Source organism: Cardiocondyla obscurior, linkage group LG12 (assembly GCF_019399895.1).
Source record: "Cardiocondyla obscurior isolate alpha-2009 linkage group LG12, Cobs3.1, whole genome shotgun sequence".
Taxonomy (NCBI): Eukaryota; Metazoa; Arthropoda; class Insecta; order Hymenoptera; family Formicidae; genus Cardiocondyla; species Cardiocondyla obscurior.
Window position 1 is genome coordinate 5656377 of NC_091875.1, and position 13648 is coordinate 5670024.

General features: G+C 44.8%; 1 protein-coding gene across 4 annotated transcripts in view; it reads right to left on the reverse strand.

The window, feature by feature from the left end:
• Positions 1-13648, reverse strand: part of LOC139107035 (trehalase) — a 35557-nt gene that overhangs the window by 14250 nt on the left and 7659 nt on the right. For 2 of the 4 annotated variants that reach the window (XM_070664248.1, XM_070664249.1), the window contains exon 2: positions 1661-2626. In XM_070664248.1, coding sequence (XP_070520349.1) covers positions 1661-1797 — 137 coding nt within the window. In that variant the 5' untranslated portion in view covers positions 1798-2626. Of the gene's footprint in view, positions 1-1660; positions 2627-4704; positions 5255-13648 lie in introns of those variants that run through there. The other 2 variants (XM_070664247.1, XM_070664250.1) reach the window with 2 other exon arrangements.

The following is a 13648-nucleotide window of genomic DNA, read 5'->3' on the forward strand; positions in this document are numbered from 1 at the left end:
CGCGAAAACGAGAGTAGAAATCGCAAGGCTGGTCGAATCTAACAATAAGTACCGACCCACCCGGGGACGCGCGGAGAGAAACGCCCGGATCTCTTTAGAGATGCTGCGCGCGTCATCGATCGCGCGAGTGAAAAGTTTCCGTCGCAAATCAGCGCACCACCATTAGCATGTGCACGCATGCACGTGCAGACACTGGTAAAGGTCACGCTCATTGTGCTTGCGGAACACGATAATTTAGAGCCCAACTTGCCACGCGCCTGATTCCGGGACGAGGTTCATTGCTAAGGTCATTTCCCTAAATGCCCGCGTCACGCGTGCCCGCTAATGCAATATCGCGTACGTAATCCCGTCCTTTTAAAGCGACACAGATTCCTTAGTGCGTCAGACACGATTATACTGTATAATGCCACTTTACGAGGTAAAGAAAAACGCGAAATTGAAAGGCGCGCACGAGCCTTTATTAACGGAAGAAGATCCTCAACTTATTTCGAAGTAGCGTTTACACAGATGATCCTTCTTTCGCTAATAATTCTTTGCGCTTTATTTCCCGTATTATTTTCCCTTCTCTCTTCGAAGTATTAGCAACGACAAATATCTACTGCTGTTTCCGTACCACGTGGCTCGTGTCTATGTCGAAGTAAAATAAGAATCACTTGGACACAGACCCAAGTAACAGGAATGCTACAAATTATATTAAACGCGCGTCTTAATCCGATAAAAATATATTCCGTAAATGTGAGAGAGATAAACCCATAAAATTTTCATACAAATAATGCAAAATTAAAATCTCATTCTTTTGAAGTAAAATTCCATTGTTTCGAATAAAATCTTATTCGGTTGAGTAAGATTTTATAAAAAAAAAAAAAAAAAATTAGAGTTGCAGTGTCACATTTTTTAAAATTATAATGGCACAGAATATGAATATCGTTATCAGCGATTTACAATCATAAATAGTTGATTGCAAGTTCGAGCTTTTCTCACTTCTTTACGTAATAGTTCGCAATTTCGCATAAATTTACACAAAATACAATAATGTCTAATTCCGATTGGTTTTACGTCATTTTGTAATTCCGCAAATGATGGTCAGAGACAGACGATAATTGGGATATGAGATTTTATGCAATTACACGCGCGCCTAACGTAATCGCTTGCGTGTAAGTCTGTACAAAGCATTAGACTGTTGAGTATCTGAACTCTGGCAGAATCTACATAAATCGCAAATAAATAAAAAGCCTGAATTGAAAAGAAAAAAATTCTGAAAATTTGCATTCGAGATTTCTCGTCGATCTTCATTTATTTCAACTAAATTATCGTGATATTTATGAGGACAAGCAACGAACAGCGAATCGTTAATAAATTACTTTTAATTGCTTCAAATTCATAGATTAGAGAAACGTTTTCTAGCATCGATGTAAAACGCGATTTGACCGCGGTTTATCGCGGCTTTTGAAGGCCAACGGTGGTGATATCATTTTCAACTGTCATTTAAGTAATCTATTATCTATTATCTCAACGAGCGATTTCATCGATCGCAGGCGCGCTCGCGAAAAAAGCGCGGCGTTTGTCTTCGTTTTTCTCAAGTCGAGCTTTTCGGGGTGGATCGAGTGACAAAAGGGGAGACTGAGTTTCGCTTATTTGGCTGGATTTCTAAGATACTTACCTTGAGCACGGGGGCGGTTTCGTTGTGCCCGTGTTATCCGCGATAGCAGTGCTCGGAAGACCGACGAGGAACATGAAGAGCGCAGCGTGCACCAGAGGACGAAACATCGAAACGGAGCATGTCGAGACCATGGCCATTTTTTTTTTTTCGCTATCAGCTTTCAGTGCCCCTCTCCCTCTTTCTCTCTTGTTCTATTTCTCTTATTTTCTCTCTCTCGGTTTCGTACTACTATACGTGCATGCGTGTACGATCTACCTTTTCTTTTATCCTTTTTGTTTCTCACACGTCACCGTGTCAGTCGAGTATTTTCGCGAATCCGGTTTTACGTTACACAAGCACGCGCGAAGAAGCACGGGCGCATCACTAGGTCTCTTGAGGTTCTATCGAAGAAACGGTCGCGAGAATAAAAAAAAAAACCGCGAGAAAGAGATCGACAACGCGGATACCGAAAGTCAGATTTTGTTCTTTTTTTTTTATATAAAACGTCTTTCCTTTCGACTTTCCCTTTTTCGCTTTCTACTGAGAACCCGAAAGCCGTCTTTCTCAAACGTTTACGATCGTACACCGCGTATTTGTTCTTATTTTAATTTTTTTTTTTAACTTTACGTTTCTTTCGGCTCTTCTTCTCTCTCCTCCTCTTTTACTCTTGATCTAGCGACTTTGTTTTTCTTCGTTAAGCGTTCCTCCCCCGTTTTGTTCCTCTGTTTTGTTCGACTTTTCTTTTTTTCCGTTTGTATTGTGTTTTTAAAATTTATTTTTCTTTACTTTAGACCCGACTCGACTCGACTCGACAGTGTCTCTCGTACTCCGCTTTTTCGAGCGAGGGATACGAGGGCGATAGCGCGCGCGGGTGATGATCCAGACGCAAGTGATCCTTACTTTTTCGTGATCGATATCGGATGCGGGCCCACGAACTTTCGCAGCCGACGGGGTGGTCTCAGCTCCAGCAACGAGGCCGCATCTCCCCTGCAACAAGAAACGCAACAGACTGACGTTAGACTCTCGCTGGTCAGTTAACGTCGCAACCACGCACACTTATGCCACTTGCATTGTAATATCTCTCTCCGCGAAAGCTTTCTTCGCCACGCACGATATCAAACGTCGCGACGAAATAAGGAAGATAACGAAAATTAATCTCGCCGAATTGGTTCGATTTCGGCGCGAGACTTTGCGTCGCGGCGCACCTCGTGGATCGCGCCACGTGGAGGCAAAGAGATATATCGTCGCTTTTGATAAACGGTACTTTTGGAAAAAAAAAAAACGCAGATCTCCTCTCGACGCACTGATAACCGTTCCGATTGTCGTTACGTTTTTGAGTCAAGGAGACGAGGAATCGTCTGGGAGCAGTACGCGGTATAAGTATACTAGAACCGGTAAATTGATCGCCGTACTCTCATTAGCTAACTGCACTCGGCGCATTTGAATTATGCCGCGAGCTGTGATATGTGAATCACATTAAAATAATGGGCTGTCGGCGCGATCATTGAGACGCTAAAAATACACTACACGCAAGGAATGATCTTAAGAATTTATCGTGACGAATCACTTGCAAATAAATCGATTAAATTATTGCAGACAATCATTTTTTATTTTCGATGCGATTTGACAAGTAAAAGGAAAAAAATAAGATTTTTTTTTTCTTTTTTCTTTTCCTTTTTAAATATGTTTTTACAACTGTTATTTTAACGCCACATTGCGATAAAGTTTTCCATCGCCGGTTTTCGCGAACGCAGTCAGCCTCGACGAGAAACCTTGAGTAATTGGAAACATTTCACGGAGTATTAATTAAAAAATATTGTACTTGAGTTTCGCGAATTAATATAGCATATGTGTAATTAATTAACACTGCGCCAAGTGCGGCAGCTGTCGATCTTAGAATATATCGCAATTGTCTCTTTCATAAATATTGTACATTCCAATAAATTAATATCCAAATTAATAGTATACGTACAAAAAAATTTCTTTACGTTACAACGCGGCATTAAAAAAATATATATATAACAATTCGATTGTTCTCAAGCGTTCCAAAGTTGCGTGTCTATTTGATTATTTATTACGAAACGCGACGAGAGACTTACGACAATGTCTTTGATAATTAAAGCTAATGAAGCATACGATTTCGAAATTCAAGATTCTGAGCTGCTGCAAAAATTCCGATGATACGACAGTCTCGAGACGCGTTTTATTTTTTGCCTGGGTCGCTCGCCGTTGATGCGTACACACGCATCGTGTGTACGCATCAACGGCGAGCGACACGCTCGTTAAGTTTGTCAATACCGGTCACCAAATTGACATCACTCGCGCTTATTTCCGTCCCTAAATGGCACCGGCTACATTTAGCCACGGAGTAAGCCACGAGTGCGATACGTGTTACCTGCCTGTTCTCGACGATGCGCGTGTTAAAAAGCCAGATCGAGTCAATATTAAATGCCTAATATCAGCCGAGGGAACGACCTCGCGACAAGCAGCGGCGAGTCGAAATTTCACACTTTTCCTTTGTGCGATTAAAAATAGAAAGAACAAGAAGTCGTTATCTTTTGCGGAATTCTACGTGATAATTTATGCGACGCGGCTCGCCGCAGAAACGCGTAACCGCGAGTATTCTTTATCCGCGACACATGCGTGTTTAGAATGCGCTCGGGATAAGTTAATGAGCGATACGGCGCGGGTGTGAAAAGTACCGAGTGGCGTTTCCAAATGCGAAGGCTGCGCGATCGCGGCCGATTATTCGAGACCGACGGTGCGTCTCGCCGACGCAGAATTACGAATTAACGAAGTGCGATTTCGTCACGGCGTTCCTCTCGACGCCGCGATAATGCGACCCGCCGTAATCGTAGGAAAATTTTGCTCTGCCCATTACCGAGATTGCGACCAAACCAGAGCGCAGTACAAATATAATAATTGCGCTCAATCCCGCGGCTTTAATCTTATCTATCCCGAGGATCTCGGGCGAGCGATAAAAGCCACTGCGAATCAATAATTACGACTATTGCTGCAAATTGGAGTGTCCCCCGCGTTGGACGATGCCGCGCTTAACTACTTACGGGATGCACACGCGAGTCAACCTTCGCGTGTCTTTCCAATCTCCCGGCGAGAGGATCGCACACGTAGACACCGCTGCGCGAAAAGCCTTTCCTTCGGTCCGGCCGTGATGGTTGCGGGTAAAATTATCCCTCGAGAGACGTGACGGGATCGGGATTCTGGTCTAATTGCGGTCCACCGGCGCTGGACGACGAGGAGCACCTTCGACGAGACGGGGAACGCGGATGGCGGAGGAACTTGGAAAGCGGGCAGTGCCAGCTGAGGACGAAGAAGAAGACGAAAAAGAGCAAAAGAGGAAGGGAGGGAAGGGGATGGTACGCTGACGGTGTGCCGAGTCTCTCTCTTTCTCGGTTTTTCTCTGTCTCTCTCTCTTTGGCCGATGGGAAATCCGACGGTTCCTCAGCTCCGGCAATGCACTCGGTGCAGCGTGCGTCGTGCGACTGATTCGCGCGTCCCACGCGGCTCGCCTTTTAAACGACGTTACGTCACGGCGCGCACGAGTCGAGCCTCCGACGGCGCGGCTGGCGATTCGACGGGAATGCCGCGGCGGCCGTGACAATTGGACGTCGCCGGACACACACTCCGCGCCGGATTCAAATTCCCGATGCGTTCACAGCTGCAGCGGGGGGTCGCGGAGTCGCGCGCGAGGAGAGAAAGAAATCCGGATCTAGGAAAAAGACTGCTGATGCCGCACGCGTTTCGGAGAACGAAAACCGATCCGCTGCGTGCGTGTATACGGTCGGGCCGGGCGTAGACGATGACAGAAAGACAAATCGCCGCTGTCGCAAGCAAAATTTTTCGGATGATTCGCGTTTTCGAGATATCGCCGTCTGCGAAACGCCGGACGCGCGAGAAGGAAGCTGCGCTTAGACGTCTAAACGGCGCGGCGTCTCGTGGGTCGGTTTTGGAAACGTAGACAACGTCTCGCGATAAAATTGCGAGCTGCCCCGTTATTGAAGCCGCGGGATCTTTCGCAATCCTGTCCCGGTGACGGTCGTAGGTTCAAGCTATTCTCAGTACCGCGCGCGAGTAAGTAAAGCCGCATGAAAGATATTATTAGACCTTCTCTCGCGCGGGAATAAGAAAATGTCAGGATGCGAGAAAGAAAGAAACGTGGAACGTTAATCGAGCACTGACGTCTACACTCGTAATTTCTCCGTGGTCGTGGCGATCCGTGACGTCGATCGCTGGCGCAAGTGGTGAAAGTGCCGAATGCGAGAATTCTCGGGGGAATTTTGCACGAACGGCGGAAACGAGCGTTGGAAGCTGGGCGTTGAGACGCAGATGCGTTTGAGAAGCCGTTCCGCTTAGCCGCGGACGAGGTTTTGTCCCCGCGATCGAAAGGTCTCTTTCCTCTTTTTTCCTTCGAAGGGGGTTCGGGAATCCGCGGCGACGAGAGCGAGGCGCGAATTTCACGAGAGGCCGTGACAAGACGATCGTTCGGCTTACCGCGCGGGTAAAAAGTAGGCCGTGCGCCACGGTTCATTGGCAGTAAGCGAAAATACGCTCCAAGGTTGCGTCGACCGGGCTCCGAAGGAAGATTAATTCGTGGCAGAATGTACAACGTAAAATCGCGAACCCGTCGGAGCAACGCCGAGCGAAGATACCCGCGAGATAATCGTTTTGCTCCGTCGCCGTGCGGTATCCCCGGCGCGATAACAATCGTATCGAAATCGTGACGGTCAAACAGAAGAAATGTATACGCCAACTGTTCTCGCCTATTATTGCGCAATCGATGTTACATAATCCTTTTTATAATAGTTTGAATCACCACATGAGCTTTCCACTCACGTTCCTGCCGGATGAATAGATCGGCAGTCGCATTATTTTAAACGCCGGCAGACTACGCGCTTACGCGTATGGTTAGCATTTGTTTAATTGTTCGTCGTACGGTGAAAAATTGCCCGGCGAACAAGAGGCGAGACGAGCGCGCGCGTATTACTCACAGGCGGAATATAAATTCCGCCCCCGTTTCAGAAAACGAGGACACCTGTGATTGTACCTCGCGTGTACCCTAATTCTCCGATCGCCCGATCCCGAATCGCGAAATCCGCGGCGGAGAATTGGCACGATCGCCGCATCCTCGGCGTGACCACCTTGGACCCAAGCGACCGCGCGGCTCTTCCCTTTTCCACGGCCTTCGAAACGGTCGAGATACGGCGGCCTCAGCTTCCGATCAGCGCTTCGGAGCGCTCGAATTTTTCCAGTCGGTCGCGAGAACAAGCTACAGATCCCAAAGCGGTGCAAGGACTTGGTCCCGGCACGGGTTGAACAGCACGTAACATTACTTTTCGTTGCATCATACGTTCGGACCTGTGGACTAGCACTATGGCCGGCCGTTTATCTTCTTAATGCGACGCGATTAATCGCGCGTAATTAAAACTTTACGCTTTTGCGTACATCGCTAATGCGATTAAATCACGGCTGTCGTCTTTTTATTTGCAAGCTGCCCGTAGCGGTCGGCTGATTCCACTGTGCTCGCAACGAGAGTAATTTGTAATTTAATTGATTTTTTTTTTTCTTTTTTCTTTTCCCTATCAATTCAGATTTTTGATCAGAGTGATAAAAATGCAATTAATTAATTCTACTCCCCGTCGTTTACAAGCGCTTTGTTATCTACGGTTGTTTTACGAGGTGCAGCCCGTTTCCGCGTAAGCATTTGCAAGTCTTCGCAGGCAATTAGCGCGTTGTCGCGTGTCCTCCTCGTGACAAATGTCTTTGCTGAAGAATGCCTCTTATTAACCGGATTAACGATCCTCGTTGCGTTTCATTGGCCGGCAAGCAAAATTCTTGCTTCCAGCGGAAAAAAACCGGACGCGCGATACTCTCGAACAATTAACCTCGGCTTAAACTATCCGTTCGGCGAACCGCGGTGGAGATTAATTGCCGCGAGTGCGAACTTTCTTTTTAACACTTTCCCCCGGTGTTTTACCGAGGCCGGGCCTCTCGCCATGTGCCATCGGACGTCGCGGCGTATCTTACCGCACGTGGCATCCCGTTTTATAAATCAAATCACGTAAAAATCGCTGAATCGATTCCCGGTATATCGACTTTCCTCTTACTTATTGGTGAAAATTAATGTGATTTTTGCGGGACAAGCGAGAAGAAAAAGTTTCACGGGCGGGTGTGCTTCATACGATCGCACGTCGCGAGATCTTATTCGACTTTGTCGTTGGTGTCGATTGCGATCGACTCTTAAAATGATATGGACAACAAATGGAAATCCTCCGACGGTTTACGGATACGATTAGAAATAATAGCGACAGCGTGCACGTTACTATCTCCAGAATTTAATAAGAAAGAAAAAAAAAAAAACCCAACACCCTCTCAATTTGTAGATAAATAAGATACAATAAGGTGTTGTGCTCGAGAGTATGGGAATCATCGTTTTATGCGAGATAACGAGCTGATAAAGTTGGTTCTAATCTTATCACTAAGAAAATAAATCGAGCGTCGAACGAGATTGTTCGCGAGAATAAATTCGCGTTGAGAACAATTTGCGCATTGACAAAAATTAAAAAAAAAAAAAAAATTATTTTCTTTTTTACTGTCTGTTTCTAAGCTCGACCAAAAAATTTCGCGATCCGACAGTAAACCACACATCGACGCATCTAGCGCGAATGACGCAGAAGAAGGATGAATTTCGAGCAGCCGAGGGAAGTTTATGGATTTAAACGTAACGCAAATTGATACCGGACGGTGAAATCAAGGTACATCTGACCAATTCTTTACGTGGATCGACGAGATCCAACCCGATAAAATCTCTTCCCGCTTATTCAAAGGCAACTCGCGAGATTCGACGGCCGAAGGTGGCACGAGAGATTGCGTTACGGGGCGCCTTCGCACTTACAATTAATCGTGACACGCCGCGGTCGAGTGGACGTCGTTTTAGCGACAATCATTCTATTGGCTATTTTTAGCCGGAAATAGGTCGGTGCGCGGAGGGTTGGATGGCAAATAAGAGGCCATGCTGAATAGTTTCTGCCGGCGGGTGTCGTCGAGCCACGAGGCTCGAATCACCGCTGCTCGAATCAATTATCCTCATGGGTGTCTTTTCATCGTTCCCGTCACTTTTAGCCTCGCGATTAGAGCCTCTGGCGTGTTAATGACATATTCTCTTAGTGTCTCGCAGTAAAAAAAAAAAATAAAAAATAAAAAAAAATAATAAGAAGCCGCGAAATTGCCCATAACAGCGTGTTGATGGAACGCTGTAGCTTCCGAGTCGCATCAATTTGTCGCTGTAATTACCGCAAGCAATGTTTTTTTTTTTTCTTTTATTTTTTTCATGATTAATGACATCGAGAGACGTCGCTTGTTGAAATATAAAGTGTCTCGCTGAACATCACACCGCTGATCTAGTTATCGCGACAACTTTTCGACACCAAGATTGTACCTGATAAGCTTATCTCGCGCGGCGAAAAATGTGCGTAATTACGTATTAAATTCAGGCCGGTTTTTGATATCTCGAAAAGAATTCGCGATACGGACACATTATGTTCGCTCATTAACGTGGATCGATTAACGACGGCAGACAACGATCTTGGTTGATGGATGCGCTATGAATATATTTGAAAATGATGAGCTAGAATCCCCGGTATTTACGCATCTGACAACAGTTGTGCATCCCGTACTTATCTCTTTCCGGGAAACCCTCCCTCCTTTTTTTTTCTCCCCTCCCCCCCGAGTCGATTCGAGACGTTTACTTCTGAATTAATAAATTTCTAACATCTGCATTTCATTTCTTTTCCCTTTGCACGTCAAAAATTATTGGAAAGATTTTCCTTAAGGAAAAGGCAAGAGCGAATAACGTACGCGAAGCGAGCGCTTCGTAATGCCTATACTATGTATGAGAACTGCAATTGATTAATTTTTTAAACATATTAATACGTTATTCCGCAATTTATAATTCGTGAAACTAATACGTGCCAAGTTAAGCGTTCTTCCGTTTCACGAAAAAAAAAAAAAAAAAAATGACAAAGGATCGCAGGTGTGCGATACAATAATGCAAGCTTGTATCACCATGTGTAAGAATGAATAACAACTATCACGCTCATCAATTAACATATACGCGCACACATATAGGCTTACGTAAAAATCCTGTTTTTTTCATAGCACATTCAAAGGATATTTCCGCGTCAAGTTACACGAAATAAACTATGCTTTTATCTCAGACAAATTTCGATCTTTTCAAGAGCAATCAGCCTCAAATTATTGCGCGAGCAATTAAAATATCGTTAAGCTTTATTCAGCCCAGCCTCTGCGTGGGTTTAATTTCAAGACACGTAAAGGAACAATTATTAAAAAAAGGAAAAAAAAAAATTTTCCTAGCCTCACTACATGTACATATTACTTGCACCTGTAAATTAAACCTGAGCAGAGTTTCTTCAAGCGTGGACGCGCAAAAATATTATTTTCGAACGAGGCTGCCGCGGACGAACTTAATTCGTAGTGGGAAAGGTCGAGCTATCGGTAGCAGCAGATAATTATTAATAGTAACAGACGGCCGGTGTAAAGCGTCATGGAATTAATCGCCGCGCGGCGTAATGACTGTCATCGGGTAATTAAAAAAAAATTTGTCGCCGTCGCTCGATGCACGCGATAACGCGCGCGCACCTGCGTAAATGCGGGATCGCGGCGTTTAGAAAAATGTGCACGTGCGCCGCCTCGCCGGGGGATCGCGTGTGTGTCTCTACGTGGCGCCGATTTCGCGCTTTCCCGGATAATCGGACGGGCTAATTGGAAAAATCAACGACACCCCGCCGCGATTCGAGCCTCCTCGAAGCGGTGTACGCCCGCTTCGTTTTCGCGTACACCGCGTACGTCGTGAAAACGCGAAGAGACGTGTGAGCAATCGATCGTTTACAGAGATGACATTATCTTTCCTCACGCAAATACGGGACACGATCGAGGCAGGTGTCGTCACGTGCAGGTGAGCGTGCTCGTCATCGGCTCGATCCTACGTGCATTCCCCGGTGGTCATCGGCGATTAACGATCGTTAATACACCTAAATCACGCAGAAACGACGTGCGACTATTCAGGCGCGACTCAATGGAAAACAACGGGAGTTACGAACGCATCCGCCTTCGAAGGGGAGTCCGAAGGATGCTCGGCCGCGAACTAATCGGCCGAGGGAATGCCAGGGGATACACTGATCGATATTATTTAATTATTTTAACTCCGTACGGCGTCATTCGGTACGAATGCCGGAGGAAAACTCGAGGAGGAAGCTAGAGTAGTTGGGGTTACGCAATGCGCGATTTCCAATTGTCGCGAATCGGTTTGCCGAGGCCGGCCGGACGAAACGAATAAGATGATGTATCCGAGACTGGAGTAGGCGATTTTATATTTGATTTTCTTATTTGATAGACGCTCTACTTGTTAACGCGATTGGTAACGACGATCGGGAGAGGCTGCGCGATTACATCGCTCGAACGATTACCGTCGATGAAACTGGATTTCCGATTCCCTCGTCTTGCAGCGCGCGAATGTCAGTTTTGTTATATAATACGCGATTGTGTTTCCTCTAACGTGAGCCGTGGGGGCGTAAGATTGACATAATTCCGAATGATGATATTGCATTCCGCGCTGCTGAAGAATAATGAACGTATCGTGAATCACGTACGAGCGACAGGCTGATGAAAACTTACGATTTCCATCGATAATTTCCGCTGATAATGAAGTTAAATTAAAGAATGTAATTACGACTGAAATTACCGTGATGTAATTAATAAAATAAAAGATCTTGTTAAAAGTATATTAAATCATATAAACGTGCAAAGAACTAAGAACGATTTTTTTTTTTTTAACAATATGTATTCACCAGTGATGGATTCGCGAAATATTGAAATTAATATTCGGCAAAATGTTTGTCGTAATATTCGGCAGATAAATTCTCATACAGCGAGTGGTACCACGTAGAGGTAAGATGTACGAAGCTCAACAAATAAAAACTAAGCTGACATTTACTCTCACGACGCCAGACTCAAAATCTAACATGTCATTTTCAAAGAGAGACACCTTTTCGCGAAATAAAACTAATTGCAAATTTAAATACATATATATTTTTTTTTTAAGACTATTAAATGGAATAAAAATTTTTTTGTTTCCGTTTTTAGATTACATTATATTTTGTTTTATTTAAATTACTATGTGTGCTAGCGTGTGCGATAGATTGAACTCCTGGCATCGATTTCTCAGCATTTATTTTCGCGGGACGCAGGCTCTCGTTTGTAAAAAGAAGTGGTACCGCCATCTTCTGATAAGAGTTTGCAACAAAAGATTTGCACGTCGATGGATAAGAAACCACCGATAAGAATAACGTCGATAAAGTAGACGGTCTTGTCAGTCGGTATAAAAAATAAGAGAGAGAGATAAAACGCACGAATTTTGTAACACAAAAATCTGTTCAATTTTTTAATAAATTTTATCAATCACATATATATGTCTGTCTTCATCTTTTTTATCCCTCCCTTGCAAAATAAATACTTCTACCTTTCCGCAACTACGCATTAAACAAGAGCAAAAAATAACATATCTCTAATTTAATTCAAGATACGAGTCTTCGGAAAGTTTCGTCAATTAATCTTTAATAACTGTTACTGAGCCCGTTAATTTTTAATAGCTAAACGTTATATAAGAACATAAGAACGTTTCTTCGATTGCGCTCGTTATTGAACTCCCGACTAGTTCGCGTCTCCGAATTTTTCTCTTTTTTTTTTTCCCGTATAAGAATAGACGGTTCTTCGAATTCCCGACGCAAGATTCGCAAATGCGTGCGTACTGTCCAAGAGCGAGGCGGTCTGCTGTCACGTGTAGGCTCATCTGCGTGTCAAGCAGACGAAAATACTCGTCGCTCTGTTAAAAGTTTCCCCCCCAGCGAATTGCTAACGGATAACGTGGGTGACCGTGTTTTACGTAAACTGCACGCGTTCCGTCGTATCTGGAGCAATTTTGCGCGATAGCGATGTACATCAGCGCGGACAAAATAACTGGCGTAATGCCCATTATCTTATCGTTCCGGAGCTTGTCTCGCGTGCATAAAAAAAAAAAAAATTCGCGTATTTTACATTTAATGAAATATGCGACAGTATACAACACCACCGTCGGGTACGACCCTCTGCGTTAAATATACTACGAATCACATTACGCAAATACGCGTTACGCTTAACTGGACATCATCGCTCGAAGGCCGAAGAAGTTTTCCCGTGACATTACAAGACGATCGAAGTCGCGCGCGCTAGAATTTCTCCGACACAAAGAAAAAGCAACGGATGGTTCAACGCCGCGTGCAGGCTATCGGGATTACGAAGCGGGACGTTCCGATGCTCCGCGCGAGTTTTGCGCGGCGTGGAAAATTTTTATTGCCATCCCCGGCGAGATGCGCGCAATCAGTCTCGACCGATTTGCAGGGGAGAGACAAAATGATAAAGATCGCAATAGAGAGAACACGCAGGTCTGCAATTATTTCATTGTGCGACGTGACGTCAACGAGTTTGTCGGCCAATCGCGAGGGAGAAGAGGCGAGCGAACCCCAAGGCAAAATCGGCGAATGAATCGGTATCAGCGCGGGCTCAATTAAAATTGATTTCGCGATCGTGGGCGACGGGAGGAGACCGACCCTTCACCTTCGGCAATGACGATTAATTACGACCGTCAGACGTCGCGCGATAAAAATTCTGATCGAACCACAATTTGACCCTTAATTTGATCCTTAGAGACTTTAACCATGAAACGTTACGTGAAATCAATATTATATATAATTGCACTCGATTAAAAGCTACACGTTTCGTTTCCGAAGCGAAAGCTTTGAGAAAAGCCGACCGCAAATTTTTTTCCAAAAATTAAAAGCGCAATTTTATTGCTCTCATTCCAATTAAGACTACGATTTATAAAGAAGATTTCTATGATACGCAATTACGAGAGGATGCGATTTGCAGGGAGTCGAC